The following is a 25,083-nucleotide window of genomic DNA, read 5'->3' on the forward strand; positions in this document are numbered from 1 at the left end:
TTAACCCTCTCATTTGTGGGAATCTTAATTTCCTAAGAGTGACCAGGGTCACAGAGGGCATCAGAGTGTATTTTGGGTGCTGGCAGAAAGCTGACCTGCAGAATTCCAGGGCCCAAGACCTGATGACTTTGTTTTCAAGGGAGACCTCCTTGGGAGATGGAGGGAAGGAAGGCAGTCCCCTAGAACATTGCCCACTGAAAGGGCAAAGATGAGTAGCAGGAAGTTGGGAGTCATGGTAACAGTGATAACTATCACAAGCTTCAGGGTAGAGGGCACAGAGCAGTGCCAAGTGTACTCAGAACATCTGCTGATTCAGGGAGTCTGGAGTGATAAGCCCACAGGAGTGGTCTTCCTTGGTCAGCTCCTTCAGGGGTCTGTAGCCCTGTGTTGTTCTAAGTATGACCTGCAGAGCACCTGCCTCAGAATGGGGCAGGAGAGGGGGTTCTGGGTTCTGTATCTTCGTGTCCCTTCCCAAACTGAAAATCACGGGAAACTAAAGGATGTGCCTCTCAACTGTTGAGAAGGACCCCACCCCCCACCGCCGCAAGAGCGCCCAGGAGCACGCTTCTCGCCCCTAATGCACGCGCCGCGCCGCACACACAGGGCTGACCCAACGTGAGACCAGTTTTAATTGCCAAGCTGCTCCGGGCTTTCCCTCTGCCCTTACCTGCCCCGCCCCTCCCTCCTCTTCCGCTCCACCCTCCTCGCGTTCTCCTCCGCCTCCGCCTCGGGGTAAACTGGGTCAGGCCAACGTGGGGAGCATTCCGCCGCCGCGAGGACAGCCAGAGCCCTTCCACCAGCACCCCCCAGGCCTAGTTCAGTTCGCTTCACTGCAGAGCGTCGATGGAGTCCGCGAGGCTCTCGGAGGGGCCGGGCTCGGGAGAGGCGGGGGCGCCCCTCACCATCGGGCCCAGGGTGTCCCCGCGGCGCGCGCTCGACGCCTCGGAACCGGTGCCCTCCAACAGCTTGGCGACGAAGCCCACGCCGGCCGAGCGCAGCAGGCCGCCGCCGGCGCACGCGTACAGCACGGGGTTCACGCTGCTGCTCAGGAAGGCCAGCGCGATGAACACGTGGCGCGCCAGCAGCAGCGGGTCTCCCATGCGGCCCTGCCCCGGCCCCGGCTCCCTGCCCGCCAGGGCCCGGCCCGCCTCGGCCAGGTTCACCACGTGGTAGGGCAGCCAGAAGGCGGCGAAGGCCAGGATGATGAGCGCCACCAGGCGACCGGTGCGGCGGCTGCGGCGGAAGCGCCGCGCCTGCAGCCTGCGCCTGATGTCCGAATAGCTGGCCACCACCAGCAGGAAGGGCAGCAGGAAGCCGGTAAAGGCCTCGAAGAGCAGATGGAATGCCTTGACTCGTTCGCTGGAGTACGTCGGGAAGCACAGGGTATGGTTGTTCTGTTTCGTCAGGGTGCGGTATATGATGACGGGTGTGGCCAGCAGAAGGGACATCACCCAGATGCTTGCTAGCACCCACCAGGCAACGACCTTGGTGCGAAACTTCTGGGACACAAAGGGGAGGGCCACGGCCAGCGAGCGGTCCACACTCATGGCCATGATCAGCAGGACGCTGGCGTACATGCTGACTCCGCAGGTATAGTGAAACAGGCGGCAGCCAACCAGCCCAAATGTCCAGGTGCGGCGCGCCACAGAGTACAGGAAAAAGGGGGCAGTGAGCAAGACAGCCAAGTCCGCCAGGGCCAGGTTCAGCACCAGCAAGGCCGTGACGGAGCGCTTCCGCATCCTCACCAGGATGCTCCACACCACAAAGCTGTTGCCAGGAAGCCCCACAGCCAGCGCCACTGACAGTATGATGATAGTCAATGGAACGATGAACATGACCCCTAGTGAGGAGGTACTGCCCCAGATGTAGTGTCCGTGGCCACTGCAAGGACCTGGAGAGTGAGGGCGAACACAGGCCTGAGGGTAGGGGGCTGAGGCTTCCTGCCGCCCTGGACACACCTAGCCCGAGCACTCTGGTCCGTCTCCAAGATCCGCAGCAGGAGATGCACCTCTGCAGTATACCGCCTTCACCCCTTCACCAACGGACCTGGCTTCAGGGGATCTGGCAGAGCACAAAGACCGGTTTCTAACTGGACCATGGGGCTCCTTCCTGCCCACAGACCCAGTTGCCAAATACAGAGCTACAGCAGCAGCAGTATTTCCATACCCTTTCTGCCTCCTTCCCTTCTGAGACCCAGAACCAAACGGGGGAGGGGGGCCTTCCTTACCAAAGCTGCACCCCTCAAAGGCCTAGCTCCTCTGTCACCTGCCAGGCCCTTAGCCCCCTCAGTCCCGTCGACTTCCTCCAGTCATCTACTGACTCTCTTCAGAGCTGCCCAGGGCCCAGCAGGAATAACAGGGATGGGGAGGAGTTTGTGGATAGGAGACAAGAACAAGTCATCCCCGGTCCTTTTACCACTGGTCAGGCTTTCTTTGGAAATTCCTTTGCATCTTCTCTCACAGTTGTATCCTGCCCCATCCCTACCTTCCCTGCTCCCAGGATACTTACCTCCAGGCTTTGCCAGGTACCGGTCGGAAGCTGGTGCCAATCCCAAGGTCGGGCAGAGTGGCGCAGCCTATCCCCAGGTCAGCCCCAGTTCCAGGGTCCCAGCCCCAGGTCTGGGTGCTGTCAGCTAAGTCTGCCAGAGAGGAAGTACCAAGAAGCAGAGGAGGGGGAAGCACATCTTCCTGAGGGTGGGGCTGAAACTCCTAGCCCTCCCTTCATGGGGAGGGGGGGGGAGCTAGTCTTTGTGTTCCAGAAGAGCCTAGCAGGGAGGAAGGCTCCTCATGGGTGGGACCAGATGAGAAGAGCCCAGGAAGGTGTAATGAGAGGAAAGGGGGGTGAGGGGAGTGAGTATGCTGGGGTGTGGCCTCAGATGCAGGTCTAGACTGGAGAATTGGACAGAGTAATAAACTGTCATACAGGAGAAGGAGGGAGGGAAGCCAGAGAAGGGAAATGGGCTCAGATGGAGAGGCCAGAATGTTGGATATCTTTATACGTTGTGTGGATAATGTAGATTTTTAGATTAATAGGAAGCATAGGTTAGACCCGTGGCTAGGTCATGGGTTTGGGTTTAGGTAACATCAGGACTTAAAGAGGACAGCACCCTGTCTTTGGCTTGGATTCAAGCTATGAGTGGAGTTGGAGGGGGATGGCCCTCTTTCAGCACCCAAATCTATTCCCTCATTTAAAAGGGTTGCTTCAGCTCTACATCAGTCAGTTCTCCCTTCCCTTTGGCAGAAGCCAAAGTCCAAAGGATCTCCTTAGTATCGCACAGAATGCCAGTTTCTCCGCCCTTCCCCAGCCACTTGCCTTACACTCGCCTGTGTGGCTTGCCTACCACATGAATTTGGATTTAAGATCTGGGCACTGGGCAAAGAGGTCGGCACCCTCTCTCTCCTACCTTCCCATAGTTGGCTGTCCAGTCCCACCTCAGACACACAGAAAAGGCCGAGCCTGAGCACAGGGAGAAGAGGTGGGGGCAGCGATGCTTCACAACTGCCCTGCCAGGAGGGGCAACCAGGAACATGCAAAGAGGAACAGCCTCCCCAAATGGTCACTCTTCTCCCTTCCTAGAGGGAGGGCAGTCTCCCCCTGTGATGTCTCCTGCAGGGGCTAAGATCTGAGAAGTCTTTCCTTCAGTCTGACCATGAGCCTTCCTGCTTCCCTGCCAACTCTGTCACTTGTCAGGGAAGATGTGGCATGTGATGGTGCTCACTGAGGTCCCTTACCCTTCTGCTTTGAAAAAAGGCCAGCGCAGAGCAGACCCAGCAGCTATGAGGCAGAGGATGTGATGCAAAGAAATGGGCTGAAACCGCAGCAAGAAGGCAGAGTGGAGGAAGGGCTTTCTGACCACAGATGTTGTGAGACGGGGACTATGGAAGAGAGTAAGTTAGGGAGCCTCTGCCCCGGCACATGTGAACAGGAAGAAGCCCCTGCTGTCAGTGTTTGGGGAGAAAGTTCTGGCTCAGAGCTCCAGGGTCAACCAGAGGCTCCTTCTGGCAGAAGCTGGGTTGTCTTTGCTTCCTCTCCCAAACTACTCCCCACCTCCATGTCTCTCAATGGCCTTTATTCCTCCACCCCAGACTAGATACTCTAAGCATACTTCCTGCTCCCCAAATCCAGAGTTCCACTTCCGCCTCAGTTTGGGTGGCCCTGGCGTGACCCTGAGGACTGAATTTCCTTTGTTGTTTCTTGGCCTCGGCCTGGGTGGTGTAAACAGTCACTAATGCAGAACCTGGGGTGATGGTCCCGAGGGAGCACTCACATAAACGGCCATCAAAGTTTGCCAGGGACTGAGAGGACTGGGGCACTAAAACTGGGAAAGCCTTGGGCAAACCAGGACGAGTCGGTCACACTAGTGACCACATGTGTGTGCACGTGGACACCCTCTAATAAAGAATCCTATCCTACATCCTCAAACTCAAAAGTGTCAGGATCCGTAACAGCTTTAGGACCTAGAGGTGGACAGACTCCAAAAGATGGAGGCCAAGAAGTACTGGAGGGTGCTGAGCAACAGCTAGCAGTCTTGGGAGGAGTCAAGATTTGGCAGAAAGAAAAAGGAGACAAAGGAGAGGGGACGCCTCCCTGAAAAATTCTTCCTGTCCTCCAGCCATCCACACCATTCCCCATACCTGCTCAGCTCCAAGCCCCAAACGTCCCCAGGGGTGAGCATGTGCCTGCTCCTGGGCTCCTTTTTGAGTCAGTTGACCTTTGGGGGAAGAGTTGGATTCAGAGGGGAAGACAAATCCGACGCCCACGGCTCCTTCCCCCGCTGTACCAACCGCAAGACAGGAAAACTTTCCTTTCAAACACCACAGATTGTCTTTCCCCTTCCAGAGCCAGGTTTTTCTCCACTCGGCTCTTGCAGACCCTAGAGAATGGATCCCATCCCCATCCCTCATTCAAGCACCCATACCTTTCTTTCCTCTTTCTCCCTTTATTTCCAGAGTGGTTCAATAGGTTGGCCTGGGGGGACCCAGGCCACCTGGGCTGGGGAGGACAAGTCAAGATGCCACTGAAGGCTGGCAGTGCCCAGCCTTGGGCTGACCCAGGAGAGAACCAGGTGGCTTCGGTACAACTCAGGCATGATGAACTACCAGTGGGGGCATGCTTACCCCATCATGTAATGCCCCCCCCCAGTGTATTTCACAGTAGCTCTTGGCAGCAAGTCAGCAGCTCTGGCACAGAGGCACATGCCAACCTGCAAGCACACAGTGCCATCACCTCTTGCAGTCCCTCTGTTTGGAGGTACCTGGGCCTGCCCCAGGGGTATAATAATTCTGCCCAGAAAGATCCAAACTGTGGCCAGAGAAGGGTCCCCAAATGCTCCAGAGTGGTTCCCTGAGTTCTGGGGGAGGGACGATGGAAGGGGACAGGGAAGAGGCAGGCCCGGTTGTAGGGTTTGGTGTCAAGGTTCCCATCCCTGACTGTCCTTCTTCACCCCGCCGCCGGGGTCTCCATCGCCCTGGCCCTGCGCCACCACTTTGAGCCGAGGGGTAGCTCGGAGCTCCATGGTCCCCTCCCTAGAGCGGCCGCCCCCTCGGGCCTCTCCCGAGCCCTCGAAGAGCCGCGTGAGGAAGCCGGGGCCTGCCCGGGGCAGCAGATCCCCGGCGGTGAAGACGTAGAGCACCGGGTTGACGCTGGAGCTGAAGAAGGCCAAAGCGGTAGTTCCAGCCCGCGCTGCCTGGCCCGCCCCGCCCAGCCTCGCCAGGGCCCCTCCGGGCGGAGCCAGCGCGGCCGCCACCTGCAGAATGTTGACCGCGTGGTAGGGGGCCCAGAGCAAGCCGAAGGCGAGCACGATGGCGCTCACCAGCCGGCCCACCCGCGTCCCGTGCCGCCCGGCGCCCCAGCGGGCGCCCCGCAGCCGCGCCAGCGTCAGGCCGTAGCAGCCGAGCACCAGCCCGAAGGGGAGCACGAAGGCCGTCAGCGTCTCCAGGCTCAGGTGGGCGGCGGCGTGGGCCGGCGACGGGTGGCACAGCTGGCACACTCGGCCCCCCCACACGTGCCGGTAGACGGCGGCCGGGGCGGCGAGCAGCAGCGCCGCCAGCCAGACGGCCAGCAGCAGGCGGCGGGCCAGGGCCGGACTGCGCAGCCAGGGCGCCAGGAACGGCCGGGTGACGGCCAGGCAGCGCTGCAGGCTGAGCAGGCTGGTGAGCAGGACGCTGGCGTACATGCTGAGCGCGCACGCGTAGTACACGGCCTTGCAGCCCGCCTGGCCCAGCGGCCACGTCTGCCCCGCCAGGAAGGCCACGAAGAGAGGCGTGAGCAGCAGCACCGCGCCGTCGGCCAGCGCCAGGTGCAGCACGAGCGTGGCCGCCAGCGGTCGCCCCCGTGCGGGCCGCCAGCCCGCCAAGCTCCACACGACGAAGCCATTGCCGGGCAGCCCCAGCAGCGCCGCCAGCAGTAGGAAGGCCGTGCCCGTGACGCGCGAGGCCTTCCAGCTCAGCAGCGTCTCGTTCCCCGGGGGCCGGTAGCAGGCCAACATTCTTCTGCGCCTACCGGGGTGGGGGTGGGGGTGGGGGTGGGGGCGGGGACGGGGGTGGGGGAGACGGAAAGGGCCATAGAAGGCATTTAGGGACTCTGTCTCCTCCCACCTCCCTGTCCTCCGTCTCGGAGCCTCGACTCAAACACTACTTCTTGGAACCCAAATGCCCTGCTGTCAGTCAGCTGACCTCCCCAGGCCTGACTCCTGGTTCCCACTCTCACGACCTCCATCTCCACCCCCTTTAGCTGGGCCCCTCCTTTGTCCAGCCCCATTCCTTCTACCTCAGCGCAACGTGAGTGGTGGGAAGTCAGCGTGGATGAGCAGAGCTACTTACCTAGCCGGGAGCTAGAAGGATGGTGGGCCCACCAGGAGCCTGGGAAGCTGAAAGGCACAGCAGCAGTGGGAGAGGTGCCTACTCACGCCCTGTGCCTGTCAGGTTTGCAGTGTGAGACAAGAATGGGGAGGGACAAGGTGGGGCTCTTCTCTGGCCTCTCACTGGGGCCCTTCCAGCACTCTACTCTTTCCCATCACTAACAGGCCCAGGCGTGTGAGAGTCCGCCTCCCTAGGAAATAGGATAAGCTGCAGGGTACAGATAAGGTTCCCAGATCATGTAGGTGAGTAGGGACACTGCTGAGTCCTGACTCTGGGTCCTGCATCTGCACTCATGCCTCCCCCCCAGTTCTGGCCCCAGTTGTCCCATCCCTGCCACCCGCCTGTTATGCTCTCAGGCTTCCCTGGCCGGCACTCAGCAGAGAAGGTGACCCAAACTACTCATTCCCCCAGCTGCTCTATCTTGGCCCATTTCCAGACTTCTGATCCAGCTGAGCCCCCTTTTCCCTCAGTTTCCTACCTGCTCCTCTTAGCTTTTACCTTAGGCCCTGCCCCAGTTGTTCCCCCCTCCCAGGGAGGGGGGGGCTCTCACTGGGCTGTCATTGACAGCCTCCAGTCACGGTACTGAGTTCTGGAGGATGCATGGAGGTACAAGGGGCTTATACCCTCCTTTTTTTTTTTTTTTAAGATTTTATTTATTTATTTGATAGAGAGCGAGACACAGCGAGAGAGGGAACACAAGCAGGGGGAGTGGAAGAGGGAGAAGCGGGCTTCCCATTGAGCAGGGAGTCCGATGCAGGGCTCGATCCCAGGACCCTGAGATCATGACCTGAGCCGAAGGCAGATGCTTAACAACTGAGCCACCCAGACGCCCCAGCTTATACCCTCCTTGAGGAATCATAACACACAACCTCCAAGAGACCCTACTACCGAGCTGCACCAGGATACAAGATAAGAAGAAAAGAATCGGTGCATTGGTAGAGACATACCGACAAGAAGGCTTCTCTGGGTGAAGAAGTCAGGCAAAGCCTGGAAATGAAGAAATTCTAGGGGGACCCGGTACACTGATAAGGTGGAGGTAAGGGGAAAGATCCCCGTCCAGTCAACAGCTGGAACTGGAGGCTCCCAAGGAGCCAGGACGCCAGTATTGTCTCAGTTTGGGTTACTTCCAAAGCACAGCCTGAATTAAGGGCTTGGGTACAGGTAATCCTGCATCTGGCAGGTCAGCTCTGGAAGCAGGAGTGAGGGAGCAGGGCAGAAGAGGGAAAAAGAGAGCCAGGAAGAGTATGTTGTTGGGTCTCTTCAGTAGGGATCAGGAAGCTCTCAGAATTACACAGAACACCTTCCAGAAAGACTGAAGACTGGGACACTGGTGCCCAGCTTGTATTCCCCATGGTCTGAGGGCTGTCCAGAGGTATTATACACATTTGCAGCCTGTTCTTGTCAGAGGTCTTAGTGGGCTGCCACAGCTTCGGACACCGAGGCAGGAAAGCAGAGATTCACACTCATGTGACGGGTTCAGCCTTAGTGAGATCTGAGCTTCCAGACAAATGTCCACCACAACTGTCGCTGAAATCAGAGCAGACTCAGGGTACCAAAAGCTAGTCTCAGTGTCTTCAAAGGACACACCCCCCTTCACAACTCCTTCGTGCCCATTAAGTGGCCAAAAGAGAAAGGTAAGAGAGAAAGTGACCAATCCAGTGTGGCTAAAGTGAGCAGTTCTGGAGAACGAAGCCGGTTCCTCCCCTAGATCAGGGAGGAAGAAGCAGGGAAGCAGGAAGGCCATGGTCCCTGCCAGGATCCTGGTAATCCTGGATCCATGCAGCAGGATCCATCCTCCACTCACCGCCCACCCTGGCACTCTGCCTTACCCCTCATTGTGTTCAAGCCCTGCCCACAATCCCACCCTCAGCCTGGCCTCCCTTTTCCTAAAGCTGCAGTTTGTGGCTTTCACAGTAGGTGGCGGCAAGTCCAGTGCAAATCCCATATAATGCAACTTCTCAAGGATGGGAGCCCAAAACTATCCCTAGAAATTCTCTCCATAGAAAGAAAAAGACCAGAGATCATATCCCATCCTCTTACACCGTTCCCACTTATCCTCAGCACACACCGCCACCAAAGACACACACACACACACCCCCAAGCTTCTGTGACCTTTGCGGCAACTCTGGGCCTCAATCCCTCCTCCACGATCCCATCTAGGCCCCTCCTTTTTCCCTCCCCTTGGACTTTGCCCTTCTTACTGGCCTGGCAGGCGGGGCCAGAGTCCGGGGTGACTCATCTCCCACCTCACTGGGGCTGAGACCCCAGCTCTGTAACAGAAAACACCACCACTTCGGCCCCAGCACAGCAGAGAACCACCCAGCCTAGAACTCACCGGGAGAAGCAACTATCCTCCTGCTCCTTCCCTCCACCATGGAGTACCTCTCATCCCTAGACCCCAGCGGTCTGCTCAGGTGATTTCTAACCCTCCTCTCTACCCTCCAACACTGAGGATGGTGCACGGCAACAAAATTCCACTCAGCCCCTAGGAGACTCAGAGACTAACGTACCCCTTCCCTTCCCCGCCCCAGTTTTCCACAGTGGGCTTGTCCAGCTATGGAACCACCACTGACCACCCCTCCTCCGTGGTCTCTCCCTCTCTCCCTAGGCTACTCTGATCTCCAAACCTAGATCCCTCCCTAACTGTCCAAGTACCCCACCCCCAGTCATCCCCACTGCAGTCACCAAACTCCTCAGTTCTTGACCTTTCTCGCCAACTACCAGGTCGGTATCCAATATGAGCTCTGAGTTTGGCCGGAAAGTCTGGACTTCAGCTCCACCACCCCAGCGACCTTTCCGAGTCTGTGATCACAAGCGGACCACCCGGAAAGGTCTGACAGCTGCCACCCGCCAGGAACTGCTAGACAAGGTAAGTGAGCCAATTCCCTAAGTTCCGATTGCAGGGGCAGCCAGGGCGCTAGAGAAGAGTGAGAACTTGGAGTGAACAGAAAGGCTGAGGTTAGTTACATGGCTGCCCCTCCCTCTAAGGGCTAAAGGGCAGGGGGACGGTCAGCCCAATGACCAATGCTGTATTTAGGTCGATTCATTTCTTTTCCAGGGGGTAGAGGAAGGAGTAGATAAGGGAGGGTTGGAGGGATGGCATTCAGAAGTCAGTATGGAGTGTCGATTTGTATGACAAATCAAGTTCAAGTCCTGATTCTATCAGGACTTGCTGGTTTGCTAGTGTCAAACTGTAGGAAGTTGTTCAGTCTATCAAAACTTCAGTTTCTTCATCCACAGAAAGGGAATAATGACACACCTTCCTCCTAGAGTTGTTGAAAGCAGTCAAAGAGGACAATGTATGTAAAGTACTACATAGATGCCTGACACTAATGAAGACTCAAAAAGGTTAAGCGTCATTATTACTGAAAACAGTTCTGGAGGACTCTCTGAGGGTGGGGACAGTGAGGTAGGACACTGGAGATAAGACCGAAGGATGGACCTCAACAGAAGCAAGCGAGGTTTTCAATTACAAGCCAGTAGGAATGGTTCAAAGGAGTACAGGGGAGAAGACCGTGACGTGGACAATGACATAGGAGCAAAGAGGAAAAGAAGTCAGCCCTTAGTGAGGGTCCCCCAGCAACTGAAGAACACCGAGCGCTGGAGCCATTTGAAGGGATGGCAATTTTCCAGGAAGTAGAGTTGGGGTATCAGCCAGCATCTAGGGCCAACCAATGGATGTGGGGTAGCTGGGGAGGGAGGGGCATGGCTAAGCTCTGCGCCTTCCCTCCTGCTTCCTGTGGCTGGGCAGGCACTGGAGGCCCTGCTGCTGAGAGGGATGCTAACACTGGTGCTGGAGGAGGATGGGACCGCTGTGGAGAGTGAGGACTTCTTCCAGCTTTTGGAGGATGACACATGCCTGATGGTGCTGGAGTGCGGGCAGAGCTGGAGCCCCAGCAGGGTGAGAGGCCACCGTGGGGCTGTTGTCGGCCACCAGTCTCTCTCGAGCTTCTCTAGCCCAACCATGATCATGGGGGCGGACACACTGGGAGAGGCGAGGAGTTGCCAAGGACACCTTATAGGGGACAAATGGTCCAGGCAAGAGTGGGTCTGACCTAGTGCTGATGGGGAATAGTGGTGGGTGCCTGGGTGGGAGGGTGCACTGCACTGATGGAAGTGCCCTGCAGAGTGGCATGCTGTCATATGGCCTGGGCCGGGAGAAGCCCAAGCACAGCAAGGACATCGCCCGCATCACCTTTGACGTATACAAGCAAAACCCTCGAGACCTCTTTGGCAGCCTCAATATCAAAGCCACGTTCTACGGGCTCTACTCCATGAGTTGTGACTTTCAAGGACTCGGCCCAAAGAAAGTACTCAGGTCAGAGACCAACAGGTCATGTTTCCCCATCCCCCTACAGTTGCAGCCCCCCTCATTCCTTCTGCACTCACCTACCCCATTAGCTCTCCCTTGTGGAAAACCCCCTTGATGGCCTCCTCCCAGGTTCCCCCACCCATCCGACTCCATCTTGTCTCTGCCCTTCAGGGAGCTCCTCCGTTGGACCTCTGCACTGCTGCAAGGCCTGGGCCATATGCTCCTGGGAATTGCCTCCAGCCTTCGCCATGTAACAGAAGGGGCCGAGCAGTGGCACTGGCAGCAGCAGGGTCGCCTCCATCCCTACTGAGAAGGGGCTCTGAGCTGCTTTCTGCCCCTAGACTCACTGCAAGAGACATACTGTGAGGACTGTGAGGGCATCGGCTTTGGAGATGTGAGGACAGTGTAGATGAGATGACTCACCTGATTTCCCCCACTGTCTTCTGACCCCATTGTTACAGGCCCCATCAGCATAAGGCCTTCCAGCCCTAGCCTATACCCTTTCCTGAAGAATGCTGTTCCCTTCCCAGCCAGCTTTCCACCCTCCCACTTACCCTGAAAGGCCACAAGCCCATCCCCAAGCATCTCAATTCCACCCTCCTGATCATTGCTACATCTAGATTCTTTGCACCTCCTCCTGTCCCTAAGCTTCCCAATGCACTGAATTCGGCCCTCTTTGACTTTGTCTAGATTTCTTTATACACTTCTCCCCAAAATAACAAAAACATTTCCAATAAAAATATAAAAATATTTATTATTAAGACTTCTGACTCCTACTTAAACTACAAAGGGGACAGGACAGGTATGCCCTTTACCCCTCCCCCATCAACACCCAGTCCCAGATCCAAAGGCCTCAGTCTTCAAGTATTGAGTTCAAAGCCCGCCTCCTCTTGGCTACTGCCCCCTGCTGCTGTTCCCAAGCCTCTCGGCGCTTCAAGAAAGTAGTCAGGGCCACGTTTCGAGCCACATGGTGGCCAAAAGGGTCTCTTATCAGCTCCTGGTTCCGCTCCCCTGCAAATGGAAACACTCATGTTCAGTATCATCATGCAGTCACCCACCATGCTCAAAGGGACTCCCCCTGAGTGAAAGCCCTTCCATTTTCCCTGGGCCCTGGGTTGGTCTCGGGATCATGAATACCTCACTCTCCAAAGAGGAGAAGCTAGGGGCGGGGTGGGAGCTCAGGGCTGCATAATCAGCAGAGGAGAAGGGGAGGAGAGCAGACTGCTAAGAACCCATGGCCAACACCATCCTTTAGAACCGAAGTCTCTGCTAAATTTAAGTCCCCTCTCCAGCCACCCAGCCATCTGAAGTGAGGGAAGTTTGGAAAGGTCAGAGAGAGGTGCCAATACTCACCCAGCTCAGCAGCAATTTCCTTCCGGGCCCCCAAGGCTGCTCCACTCCAGATGGCATCTAGTACACGGCTGCCATGGCGACTACAGGCCAGAGCCACATATTGTCCCTGCAGTGAGACAGGCAAGGTAGGTCCCCCTAGGGCAGTCCACAAAAGGTGTGCTGGGGAGGGCAAGGGTGAAGTGAAGTTTCCAAAGCTTATAGGTGGAGTCAAGAGAATCTGGGAACTACATATTCTCTCTTTGACTCTGAAGGACAGTACCAGGGCAAGCTCATGTTCTCTTAAATGGATGTTGGTGGGGGCATCAAAGCAGAAACTAGAACCTTTAGGGTCTTCAGCACACGGCGGCGCTGCTTGCGCGTCACGGAGGGGCTGGTCAGGATGGCATCGAGCACGTGCGAGCCAGCAGGGCTCTGGGCTAGAGTCAGAAGTTGTGGTCCCGTCAAAGCACCCAGACTTTGAAGTATAATACCAGGACTAGAGAAATGCAACAGATGCTGGAGCAGGAGAGACCCCAGGACTGTCACGTCCCCCAGGGCCCTGGCCGTGGCCATGTCCACCTGGAAGGACAGAGAGAGGGCATTAGGAGGCAGCCACCAAACTGCCACCTCTGCCTGGATGAAGCCAGAGACCTCACCACCCTCACCACAAGGGTGAAGGACTTTTTAAACCCTGGCCCCCAACTAGTCACTGGCTTGGCCCCTCTCCTACCTCACCTGGTGCTCTGCAGGCACTGCCCCCTCCTCCTCCAGCAGTCCATAGTACACCTCATAAGCCATCAAAGTGGCAAAGAGAGGCACACAGGCCACTTGCCGGGAAGAGGGCTCTGCACAGTGGAATGCCTACAGGAGAGGACAAAACATGATGAATCTGAGAACTACTTCATCCCTAACCCCGACTCTCTAGACAAGGCAAAGCATTCAGGAGACATGAGAGTGTAAGCTGCACAAGGGCAGGATCTCCTCTGCCTTGCTGTATCCCCAGCCTCTATACACATGACAGGGGTTGAATAAACATTTAGTCCCTAAATATACTGTTCTCTTAGTCCTGGGAGACAATTTTCATTCCAGGGCTAGGACATGGGTTTGGCGTCATTTTTCCCTGTATCTGCGAACTCCTCGGGCATGAGACCTCTTCGAGTCCAGAGATACAACCACTGAAGGTCAGAGAAGTCCTAACTGGTAGAATTTGAACTGAGGGCATAAACGGGTGGCGGGTAATATCACCTCCAACAACAGCAGCAGGACCTGGGCTTGGTGGGCCCCAACTCTGCGGCATGCCCCCACCAGGGCAATGACCACCCCTGGGTGACCTTGAGCCAGCACAGCTTCCAGGGCAGGGCTCAGCTCCTCAAACACAGGGGACAGCTGAGGAGAGACACAGAATGAAGAATCTTTGGCATTCTGTAACAGTGGACTAAGTTATTCAGAGAAATCTTCCTACTGAAAACAACTAAAAACGCTAGATAAGCATTGCCAATATCAGGGTTTTGGTTTGGCCACATAAAGTCCAGGACCAGGGGACAGTTCTAGAGGTGCCGCCTCACTTGGTGGGAGCAGGGTACTTTAAATGGCCACACTCTCAAGATAAAGGGATACTAGAATTAAATCCGCCCTTCTTACCCCAAATCCCAACCCATGAAATCACAGGCAAGCATGCCTTGGTGCTAAGCAGCAAAGGCAAAAAGAAGCTACGGCAATAGCCCCAGCACTCACACAGATTTGTAGCTAAGTACCCAGAGTCTGACTGGACCATGGAACCTCAAGCTGCAAATCTGCATCAAGCCAGTCTCCTGCCAGGCACCTGAGAAGCTAACACAAATCCTTTCTGGGAAGAGGGCACTTTTGTCCTAAGCTCTGAGAAACCCCCAGGAATAACCTTTCAAGGGGAATGGCCAGCACACTGTCAGAGACATCGAGGCAGGCACACAATAAAATAAGGCCCAATGAACAAGAACTAGCAGAAACAACAGGGTACAGAAAGAGATCTAGCCCCATTCTCAACTCACCAGCTCAGTGGTAGTAATAGCATCCAGTAAACGCTGCAAAGGGAAGTTGGCAATAGGGTGTGCAGCCAGGGCCTGCAGCTGCCCTTGGAAGTGATCCTCAAAGAGGCTCTGGAGCCTCAGGGGCTCCAACACCAGCAGGACCTGCTCCAGGAGTCTGGAGCTCGTCTGATCCCGCAGAAATAGCAGCAGGGGGCTAGGGACAAGGAGAACGTGATCAGGCAGCCTTTATTCTACTTCATCTAAAATACCCACATCACTTCATTCACTTCACACAGCTTGACCATACCTGCCATCTGCTGAGGAGTTGCGGCTACTCAGATAGCTGATTACAGCATTGCAGAGATGAGCACAAAACTGGGGCAGTTTGCGGTGTAAGATTTGTAAGGCCACTTGAAGGCAAAAACTGGAGATCTTGTCAGTGATAAATACTGTGGGAGAGAGCAGAAATAATCAAAGCAGCTCTTCCAAAATCTAGACAACCTGTACAACCTCAAACCTCAAGCAATAAGGTACCAGGGACTATGGACATAAAGGCTCTATACAGAGTCTTTGCAATATCAAACCAGATCAGATTTGAAGAGGAATATGACTGATCTAAGTAAGAGCTTTGCATGATGACAGTCACCTCCAGAAAAATGGTCCTAGATCCTCCTTCTATCACCCTCCTTACCGGCAATGTCCTTCAGAAAGCAAGAGCTCAGGTCCTGAAGGCAATTCAAGAAAGTTTCAGGGACCTCAAAATCAGTTGGCTTACACTCCCGAGCTGGGGCCCTTTGTGCATCTGAAAGATCAAAAACATGTGCAGTGCTGGGATCACAAACTACCATCCAAGAGGGAGAATGATTCCATAGATGATCAAGGATTCAGCTTGGAGATGCAGAACACGCATGAATATCTCTCCTCATCTGGATGACTGAACTGAGACTATGTTTCTGTTTTAAATTTTCTAAGAAATTTCAACCAGCTCCCCAGTGGTCCATAGGAGACAGGCCAAACTCTCAGTCAGGAATTCAAGGTGTTCCAAAATCAGGCCTCATCTAAACTCTCTAACCTTATTTCCCAGAGTTTTTCAAAATGTAGGTCACTGCCTATGAGTGCATCATGAAATCACTTTAGTGGATCTTTTTTTTAAGATTTTATTTATTTATTTGAGAGTGAGAATGAGAGAGCATGAGAGGGGGAGGGTCAGAGGGAGAAGCAGACTCCCTGCCGAGCAGGGAGCCTGATGCGGGACTCGATCCCGGGACTCCAGGATCATGACCTGAGCCGAAGGCAGTCGCTTAACCAACTGAGCCACCCAGGCGCCCCTAGTGGATCTTAACCAGGCCTTTTTCAATGGAATAGAACAGAATAAAATAAACCAGACAAGAAAATATCAAAGTGGACTGCATATATTAAGAATATTGTCTCTCGAAGTTCTGTTTTGAGTCCAATATCTGTATACATACACATAGGCAGGTTCAGTGATGTTTAAAAAAAAAAAAATTCTGTAAGTTGTGGTTAAAAAAAAAATTGACATCCATTGCTCAAATGAATCACCTCTTACCCCTGGCCCATTCTACTAGCTGTCCCTCAAACACACTGACACATCCTCACCTCTGGGCCTCTGCACTAATCTTTGGTTTATTAAGCCTTGTCCTCATTTCTCTGCTAATTCTTCAAAGTCATGAGGAATTACTCTTCTGCTTACTCTCTCCTTCTGGACTTCCCAAACTCTCCCCTCCTCTAGGTCCACTTCCCTATCTTGTAGTACTTACCAGGTGACTGAGAGCCACGGTGCCTGGCTCTCTCAGACTCCAGAAGAGTCCCTCCCAACACCTGCAGCAGAGTTCTGACCACGAAGCTGCCATGTGTGTCTCCACAGTAGAAAAGAAAATCATCACACACCTCAGAGGCTAGTCCCAAAACCAGCTCCTCCAGGGTCTCCAAGGGACCATCCTTGCCATTCTCCTCCTCCTCCAGGTCCTCCTCTTTCTCTGCCGGGCTCCCCAGCAATCGAGGCAGCTGCAGCAAAGCACTTTGCAATACATGCACCCCGCATCGATGACAGGCCACAGAGCGCAAGCTGGAGCGCAAAGCAGCCCAGACTCGACACAGCGGTCTCAGGGGACTGAAACCCAACAGTTCCTGCATAATCTCACTGCCAGTCTTGTTTGTGGCCAAGGCTAGGGCCTGAGCCTCCACTTCCTTCAAAACATTGTGCACCATCAGTTCTGGATAGACAAGAAAAGAAATATTTTAGAGACTGAGAAGAGAATAGGGTTATGTTCCATCAGTTAACCGAGTGAGGGAGAGGGGGGAGCGAGGAAGAGGATATGGGAGACGAGACTAAGTCCCTACGCCCTGGGGACCCATGAAAATTTCCCTGCCTGTCCTGGAATTTATGCCCAACGAATTCCTCTTAGTCCCACCCTGCGGTTGCTCCCCACCTCGTTCTTCTCCGGTCTCGGGAGCCTCTTTCAGCGCGGACAGCGCCCGGCGGAAATACCCCAGAGCTTCGGGGCTCAGGTGAGGGTGCGCATCTAGGGCCGGCTCCGAGCTCCGGTCGGGAGGCGGGCAGGGTGGCCGCCGGCGGCCTGGTGGGGGGCGCCCCGACCCCTTGGCCCCGCGCCCTCGTTTGCTACCTGCTGGGAACCGGCGCCCCGCCTTGTGCGGGGAGCGCGGACCCTGCCCCATGGATGCTAAAGCCCGTGTCCGTCCGCCAAAGCTTCCCCAGCCACAGGGGAACAAGCAGCCAGGCGCGCGCAGGGACCGGATGGAGTCTGGAAACGCCGACGCGCTCGGGACGCAGCATTACGTCATAGTTCCGCGACGACCCCTAGCCGAGCGGCGGCGCACCTCCTCCCCGGTCGCCCCGCCTCCATTCCTTAGTCCCTGTCCTAGCTGAGGATCAGCGCAGACCGTGCCCTCCACGCCCCCCGCTGACCCCGGACCAGAATGCAGACTGGCTCCCCAGCCTCACACTGTGACTCAATTGCACTCACCCCATCCTGCCCCCGCGGCCGGAATTGAAGTTCTCGAAGTCCAAGGACTTTGCGAGCTAGACGGCGCCGGGACTCCAAGACCGCACGGGTGGCAGGCAGGTAAGGGGCGCGAGCTCCCACTACTGAGGACTCAGGGTCCCTGGGCCTCGCGCTCACCCCCGACAGGGCCAGGCCAGAGGCCAGAGCTCCTGATAGCCCAGCAGCCTGCGTGGACCCGCGTGAGGGCCTGCTGCGCCAGAACCCCACCCGGTCAGCCTCTTTCAGAGTCCCCCGACAGTCCTACCCAGCCCCTGGGGTCATAGTCGCTCGACGGCTCCTAGCCAGGGGGCAATGGCCAACTCGTTCGCCTCCCAAAAAGGACCAACGGCCTTACCCTGAAGACTGCACTACTGTCCCGCTCTGAAACTTCTCTTTGCTCAAAGGATCCCAACCTTGGCTCCCTCTCCTACCACTATAGCGATCACCCTTCCACATACGCAGTTTGCAGGCTTCCCTAGAGCAAGTCTTTGCTTCCACAGATTCCCCCCTTTTGCCTGTGAGTCATGGCAGCTCCCATGAAGGGCCAAGTGTGCGTGGTGACTGGTGCTTCCAGGGGTATTGGCCGCGGCATCGCCTTGCAACTCTGCCAAGCGGGTGCCACAGTTTACATCACCGGCCGCCATATGGACACCCTGCGGGCCACTGCTGAGGAGGTGGGTGCTTCCTCTAGAACCACAGGGGCAGAAAACACCTGAGGTAGCCCTTCCCATTGACCACTCCTTCCGCTAATCCCTTGCCTAAAGCCATAATATTTCTCAACACAAAGTGAATATTTACTCAAACTAGAATAAATAAAGTCCATAAATAACTTCAGATCAGGTCAAAGTTTGCCACTGAGTTTTATGAAAAAACTTTCTGTTTGAGACCTTCAGGGGTTTTGGAATTGCAACTGAAGGGTTGTGGACCTGTGCTTCTCTCTATTGTAGGCAAGACTCTACCGAGCTGTACACTTATGGTTGACTTTTCTACTGGATTTCAGTTAAATATTTGGTTTGCCAGACATTGCATGAAGCACGGAGGTTAACCAAGAGCAGTAAGATGTCACTTCTGCTGTTAAAAGATAGGGCCCAGCAGGAAATCAGAGGCAGACACAGAATGCTCTAGGAGTATGGGTGAGCAGTTAGGAAGCAAGGAGGTAAGAGGGTAGGACCCAGAGCATGGATCTGGAGAATAGGAGGATTGGTCTTGAATAAGGTATTTTTCTTCCTGTGAAGTTAGAGGATGGGGACACATTTATGGTGGGTGAGATAGAACAGAAAGTAGAAATAGTTCATAGCTGAGAGTTTTGGTTTGTCAGTTACTAGGCGGGAGCATTGGTGAGGTGACGGTCAGAGGGCTGGGACTGAGTAGGGGTTACACGTGAGTGGTGAAGGGTGGGAGCTCAGAGCATGAGAGATGGGAGTGACCAAGGACGAGGAAAAAGAAAGATACTCCTTTCTCAGGAGCAGCCCTCCTGCCTTATTTGTCCCTTGCCTTCCACTAGCAGAGTACAATGCCTTGCCCATGGTAGGCCTCAGTAAATGTAGATTTTATTTTATTTTTATTTATTTATTTTTTTAAAGATTTTATTTATTTATTTGACAGAGAAAGAGACCGTGAGAGAGGGAACACAAGCAGGGGGAGTGGGAGAGGGAGAAGGAGGCTTCCCGCTGAGCAGAGAGCCCGATGTGGGGCTTGATCCCAGAACTCTGGGATCGTGACGCGAGCCGAAGGCAGATGCCTAATGACTGAGCCACTCAGGCGCCCGGTAAATGTAGATTTTAAACCTGAAATCCCAGTCCTTTTTGGTCTGTAGGGAAAGGACCTAGCATTCCTGAAGATCCTCAAACAGACACCAGAGGACGGGATTGCTCACCGTCTTCCCTCAGCTGCTGGCTTTGATTCCTACTCTTGCCCTCTCAGCCTCCCAAGCTGGGAGTTGAAGAGAGTTGCCTCCTGTCTCACACTCACGTACAACTATAAACTCATGCCCCTCTGTCCCTCATCAGGCACAATCTCGAGGAGGCCAGTGTGTACCTGTGGTGTGTGATTCAAGCCAGGAGAGTGAAGTGCAAAGCTTGTTTGAGCAAGTGGATCGGGAACAGCAGGGGCGTCTGGATGTGCTGGTCAACAACGCCTATGCCGGAGTCCCGGTACCCTTTCAACTTGATTCCAGCTCCACGTTCCTAACCTCCCCCTCTGACCCTGGAGTCCTCATCCCCACTCACTGTCCCTTTCATTATCCAGCCCCTCATACCTTCCTGCCTTCAGATCATCCAACTCACCACAGTCCCTGTGCTTTCCAGGCAATTATGAAGAACATTAACAAGGCATTCTGGGAAATCCCTGCCTCCATCTGGGATGATATCAACAACGTTGGACTCAGGTGAGTGTTCCCTTTGTCCCACCACAAGGGCTGGGTGGGCCTGGACCTTTCCCCATGTGCCCTCTCCTTGTCCCTCTGACCTCCCCATCTCTTTCTTCTCCTTCTTGTCCCATTTGTCTTACACCTCTGAGGAATTTCCATCCAGGGGGATCTGTACCTGGGAACACTGAGTTTTACCTTGTTTCTGTCAGTAATTTTCGTCTGAACTTGCTCTTGTCCTCTCTCCTGCCTTACTCTGCACATCCAAATGCATGGCCCAGAAGGGAGCCTCCTTTCCTCAGTAAGGCACACCACCTGTAGCTGACATTGACAAAGATGGTTAGAGGAAGAAATTCTTTTGTTTTAGATCAAGAGAAGGTCAATGAGAGTGAGCACCTGTCATTTTAGCCTCCATATCCTCACTCCAGATCCGCAGGCCAGGGCACTCCCATTTCAGAGTTACACATACGTCTGGCGTGGGAGTGAGATGAAACACAGCATGTAGAGTTCACCTAGCATGATACACCAGTTGTGTCTCTTTTTTTTTATTGTTGGAACAATGGTGCCCTCTCGGAAACTGCACTCTGTGGGTGTGATCAGCCACCTATGGGAGTAACTAAGAGGTTATCTGAAAATCTGTGACTAAAGCATTGAGAACACCCACAGCTTCTAGTGGCAATCCCAAGGAAGCAGGATTAGAATCCAGTTGTGATTTCCAAGGTAGAAGAAAGATGATGAGGACAGGGAACGATGGTCAGCTAAGAGGCAAGAAAAGAAAGCCCAAAGACTGGTAGTTGGCAATGCCCACATGCTTAGCCTTCCAAAGGGAAAGGCCCTCCACACTCTCATCTCTTTTGAGTCAGGGTTATGAGCCTATAAAGCAGAGAGGTCCAGACCTTGGCCCCTGAGCCCTGATGAATTTTCCAAAATAAAGGCCACTTGGTGAGCCTCTTGAAAGCCCAGCAGCACATCCTCACCTCCCCCACACATGCATTCAGGTACACATTTACTGTGCCTTTCCTCTGCATTACCTTAGATTGGGCTTTCCTTTTGAAACTATAATTCTTTCTCCTTGTTTCCACTTGGAGGGTCCTGTTTCCCATGCAAATGAAATGTTTTTCTGGTCACCGAGTATGTGTGCACTGGGTTTTCCCTACATAGAAAGGTGGAAAACTGAGTTTTTCCTTTACACTCATCCATTGATAGTTCGTTTTACCGGTGTTCCTCTCAGAAAGTGGCCTCTAGCCCCGGATTCCCCAGGTCTGTGGCCGCCCCTATGTGGCCTTCTGTCTTCTGTCCCAGCCACTAGAAGGCAGAGGAAGCTGCTGGGGCTACAGCAGCCAGGCCAGCGGCGAACATCATTTATTCCTTCTCCTTCCTTGCCCACCCTCTAGAGGCCACTACTTGTGCTCGGTGTACGGAGCACGGCTCATGGTTCCAGCTGGTCGGGGGCTCATCGTGGTCATCTCCTCCATTGGGGGGCTGCAGTATCTCTTCAGTGTCCCCTATGGCGTGGGCAAAGCTGCGGTGAGGACCCAAGAGCACGGGGGTTAGGGAGGCGTCAGGAGATAGAATTCCCAGTGCTCAGAGTAGTAAGGCCGACCGGTCCACTCGTTCCCCTCTGCTCCTCCATAGACAGCTCCTCTGCCTGGGCTCCCCTTGGCTGGCCAGACTAGGCAGTGCACTGGGGAGGTAGGCAGCTGAGACAGGGCTCCCGGGAAGGGTTAGGGGGCTGGGTGTACCCAGCAGAAGCAGGGAAGGTAGGGGAGGAAGGCGATGTGGCCAGGTGCCCTGGCTCTCACCCTGCCTTCTTGCCTTCTGTCCTTCTACAGTGCGACAGGCTGGCTGTGGACTGTGCCCAGGAGCTGCGGCGCCACGGGGTCAGCTACGTGTCCCTGTGGCCAGGATTGGTGCAGACAGAACTAATGAAGGAGGTTGTGGTGAAAAAGGACAATACTGACGATCCCCTGTTGAAGCAGGTGGGCAAGGGGAGGGCGAGGGAGGCAGAGGACGCAGAGGACTCAGCCTCTCCATCCTCAATGACAAGACAGTAACAACAACAGAGAGCCAATCCGCCGGTGCCTACTGTGGCAGGCGTGGGGCCGAGCCCTGGACACACGTTATGCCCTTTTATGCTGTAAGGGAGGTATTATCTCCATTTTACAGATGGCAAAACCGAAACCTGGAAACGTTAGGAACTTGTTCAAGGTCATGTATGCCATAAGTGGAAAGGCTTCGTGCCCCGAAGCCCATGCTCTTGACCCCTGCACTGAACTAGCCTGGGAGGTCCAGACATAGTTGACATTCCAAGATGTTTCCACTTAGGAGAGGCAGTGGGTCCTGGTGCCAGAGTACAGGGCTCACCTGAATGTAGGGAGAGTGGCTCCAGCACCTTCTGAGTCCCGCAGGTACAGTGATGAGGGCCTGTCTCTCCTGGAATAGGAGCTGAAAGTGGGGAAGAAATGTGGGCAGTTCTCTTGGAGATTAGCCCTTCACTTCTCTGTCCTTGTGTTTCAGTTGAGATCTCATTTCTCCTCTGCGGAGACCACAGAAATGAGTGGCAAATGTGTCGTGGCTCTGGCAACAGGTAAAGAGGTTGGGGGCAGGTGGTAACAAGAAAGGGCCTGGAGATGGGGCACCCAGGTGGCTCATTTAGTTAAGCGTCTGCCTTCGGCTCAGGTCATGATCCCAGGGTCCTGTGATTGAGCTCTGTATCGGGCTCCCTGTTCAGTGGGGAGTCTGCTTCTCCCTCTCCCTCTGTGTGGTTGCTCGCTCTCTTTCTCTCTCTCAAATAAATTAAGAACAAGAAGAAAGAGAGAGAGAGAGGGAGGGCGGGCGGGCCTGGAGAATCTGCAGGGTGGTGGTATCCAGTCCTGAGTCCTGGCTCAGGAGATGGTTGAGGAAAATGCCCTTCTTTTCTCTGGCTTCTGGAGACCCAAAGCGGCCCAGGGACTGGCTTACAGGAAGTGCAGCCAGGAGCCAGAGGTCTGAGAACCTTCCTAGGAACACAAATAATTCTGGGCACCTAAGTCTGTCTCAGTGGTGCCCTGTGCCACTGGGCCCAAACCTTGTCACACTGCGTCACTTCTGTGCCTTCTCAGCTGTGTTTGTGCCCACAGATCCCAATGTCCTGAGCCTGAGCGGGAAGGTGCTGCCATCTTGTGACCTTGCCCGGCGCTACAGCCTTCAGGATGTGGACGGTGAGAGCTCTGGCCGCACAGCCACACCGGACCTCCTGTCCTCCGTTGCCTGCTCACCCCTCCTCCTCCCACACTCTCTCCCCATTCCTTCTTCCCTCACATCCCACTCAGGCTCTTCGGCCAAGGTGGAGGTGTCTAAGGAGTGGGAAATGAAGACCTAACCCTCCTCTTCTTCCTGTGGTCCGTAGGCCGCCCCGTCCAAGACTACTTGGCTTTGAGCTCGGTCCTCTCCCATGGCTCCAGCCTGGGCTGGCTGGCCTCCTACTTGCCTGGCTTCCTCCGTATGCCCAAGTGGATTATGACCCTCTACGCTAGCAAGTTCTAACCCTCCTGGCCTGACGTCATGCCTCTGCCCTCCCTTGGGCTCCGTGGTAAGGCCTGTCTCAGTGAAGCAAGGCAGCCTCTCCTGCCTACCTCATACCCTTAAGAGGAAGAGAAGGCCTCCACTCTGTGTCCTGGGTGAGCCCTGCGGGCCCTTACGGATCCTCCTTTATGCCTTAATTTTACTTGCCCCTACATTTCACTTTTTGCCTTAGTATTGGAAAACACCCTGGGGGCTAATAAAAGTCTCATTTCTCTTTCAGCGAGTTTTGACTGTTGATTGTGTGCTCAGCAAAGTGTTAAGTGCTTGAGAGAAAGACGCCAAGATACACAAAATGTTTAGGTCCTCGGGGCGCCTGGGTGGCTCAGTCGTTAAGTGTCTGCCTTCGGCTCAGGTCGTGATCCCAGGACCCTGGGATCGAGCCCCACATCGGGCTCCCTGCTCCGCGGAGAAGCCTGCTTCTCCCCCTCCTACTCCCCCTGCTTGTGTTCCGTCTCTCGCTATGTCTCTCTCTGTCAAATAAATAAATAAAATCTTAAAAAAAAAAAAAAAGTTTAGGTCCTCAAGGAGTTCCCTTGCCGGGACAAAGCCCCTTTCCTCCAGACGTGTTCCTGCTCTTCCCTGTAGGGCTGCCCATCTCAGGTCACGAGGCCTGTTTCCACGCCTCACTGGGGGACAGGGTCCCTCCACGACCAGAAGCAGGCCCAGCCCTGTCTTGCGGTACTTTCCCGCCCCCACAGTCCACCACCTCCTCAGGGATGCCTGCTGCCTTCTAGCTGGGCCTGATCTCAGGGCGGCAAGGGCAGATTCCTCGGTGTTTATGATTTCCTGGCATCTGGGAGGACAGTACTGTCCAAATCCAGGTGAGAGGCAGAGGACTAGCTGCAGGCTCCTTCCTCTCGGGACGGTACCCGAGGAATTGACTGCCCGAGCCCTGTCGGGCTGCCTGGCCTGCTCTGGGGGCTGTCCCAGCCTGAGGCAAGGCAGCCCGGGCTGTGAGCCCAGGGCCCCTCTGAGGGAGCCTCCCCAGCAGCAGCCTAGATGGCCATCAACGTAACGGGACGGCTGCTGTCAGAGGGGCAAAGACCATTTCTAATCTTTGCAAAAGGCAGAGTGAGAGCTGAGGCCGTGGCATGGCAGGGGCTGTGAGCTCCCTGTGGCTTCGGGGACGGCACCACTCACCGTGCCAGTGCTGTGTGAGAGGGTGGCCGGTGCGCGCCGCCTCGGTGCTTCTCCTCTGGCTCCGCAGTCCGTGGTGACTGCATGTTTGCTGCTTGAAGTTAGCCTCAGCGAGAGTATACGCGCCACAGAAACCAAGACAGGCTACTAATCAGGGCTTCGATGTACTTACTTATTTAGAGAGCGCTGACTTAGCACGTGGCTGGAACTATGTCCTAAATCCCAGCGTTTGGCCAAGCACCGCATGTAGATCACAGTGATCAGGTGTCCTCAGCACCCTCTGACCCCCTTCCGCCTGCCACCCTCAGTTCCTATTATGTCCTAAGGTCAGCGAGAGGCAGAGGCATTGCCTACATGCTGCGCCACAGTACGAGCCTCTAGACGTGCAGCCTTCCACAGCCGTCATCAGAGGAAATCCTGGCGTGACGGCATGGCCGCCTGAAGGCCCCAAGGGACTTGGGAAGAATATGGGTTTCAGAGGCAG

The 25,083-nt window shown here is 55.1% G+C and overlaps 5 protein-coding genes across 8 annotated transcripts; 2 read left to right on the plus strand and 3 right to left on the minus strand.

Annotated features, from left to right (window-relative positions):
* Positions 1-611: 611 nt before the first annotated feature.
* LTB4R (leukotriene B4 receptor) lies at positions 612-2,764 on the minus strand. Of its 2 annotated transcripts, none has more exons than XM_034994169.1 (2): positions 2,509-2,764; positions 612-1,891 (listed from the first exon to the last, which is right to left on the minus strand). In XM_034994169.1, exon 2 carries the CDS (start codon positions 1,833-1,835, stop codon positions 828-830), a length of 1,008 nt encoding a protein of 335 aa, XP_034850060.1. In that variant the 5' UTR covers positions 1,836-1,891; positions 2,509-2,764; the 3' UTR covers positions 612-827. The 2 variants fall into 2 exon arrangements, with proteins under 2 accessions (XP_034850060.1, XP_034850059.1); XM_034994168.1 differs by having other exon boundaries at positions 612-2,061; positions 2,509-2,763.
* A 2,529-nt stretch (positions 2,765-5,293) lies between these two features.
* Positions 5,294-6,487, minus strand: LTB4R2 (leukotriene B4 receptor 2). Its single transcript, XM_034994464.1, has one exon. It carries the CDS (start codon positions 6,485-6,487, stop codon positions 5,411-5,413), a length of 1,077 nt encoding a protein of 358 aa, XP_034850355.1. The 3' UTR covers positions 5,294-5,410.
* Positions 6,488-9,092: 2,605 nt separating this feature from the next.
* CIDEB (cell death inducing DFFA like effector b) lies at positions 9,093-11,933 on the plus strand. The gene is made up of 5 exons (XM_034993714.1): positions 9,093-9,274; positions 9,585-9,729; positions 10,612-10,761; positions 10,988-11,178; positions 11,344-11,933. Exons 1-5 carry the CDS (start codon positions 9,234-9,236, stop codon positions 11,480-11,482), a joined length of 666 nt encoding a protein of 221 aa, XP_034849605.1. The 5' UTR covers positions 9,093-9,233; the 3' UTR covers positions 11,483-11,933.
* Positions 11,907-17,309, minus strand: NOP9 (NOP9 nucleolar protein). Its single transcript, XM_034993710.1, has 10 exons — positions 16,961-17,309; positions 16,289-16,744; positions 15,202-15,312; positions 14,818-14,959; positions 14,532-14,724; positions 13,750-13,890; positions 13,240-13,365; positions 12,847-13,083; positions 12,526-12,631; positions 11,907-12,183 (listed from the first exon to the last, which is right to left on the minus strand). Exons 1-10 carry the CDS (start codon positions 17,205-17,207, stop codon positions 12,026-12,028), a joined length of 1,917 nt encoding a protein of 638 aa, XP_034849601.1. The 5' UTR covers positions 17,208-17,309; the 3' UTR covers positions 11,907-12,025.
* Positions 17,310-17,391: 82 nt separating this feature from the next.
* On the plus strand, positions 17,392-23,685 carry DHRS1 (dehydrogenase/reductase 1). 3 transcript variants are annotated; one of them, XM_034993713.1, is made up of 9 exons: positions 17,392-17,614; positions 18,034-18,207; positions 19,543-19,686; positions 19,840-19,919; positions 21,293-21,425; positions 21,731-21,877; positions 22,416-22,485; positions 23,018-23,098; positions 23,287-23,685. In XM_034993713.1, exons 2-9 carry the CDS (start codon positions 18,058-18,060, stop codon positions 23,421-23,423), a joined length of 942 nt encoding a protein of 313 aa, XP_034849604.1. In that variant the 5' UTR covers positions 17,392-17,614; positions 18,034-18,057; the 3' UTR covers positions 23,424-23,685. The 3 variants fall into 3 exon arrangements, with proteins under 3 accessions (XP_034849604.1, XP_034849602.1, XP_034849603.1); XM_034993711.1 differs by having other exon boundaries at positions 17,415-17,614; positions 22,832-23,098; XM_034993712.1 differs by having other exon boundaries at positions 17,472-17,610; positions 22,832-23,098.
* Positions 23,686-25,083: the final 1,398 nt, after the last annotated feature.

The sequence above is a fragment of the Mirounga leonina genome, unplaced genomic scaffold (assembly GCF_011800145.1).
Source record: "Mirounga leonina isolate KUSES-001 unplaced genomic scaffold, KU_Mleo_1.0 Mir_91, whole genome shotgun sequence".
NCBI lineage: Eukaryota > Metazoa > Chordata > Mammalia > Carnivora > Phocidae > Mirounga > Mirounga leonina.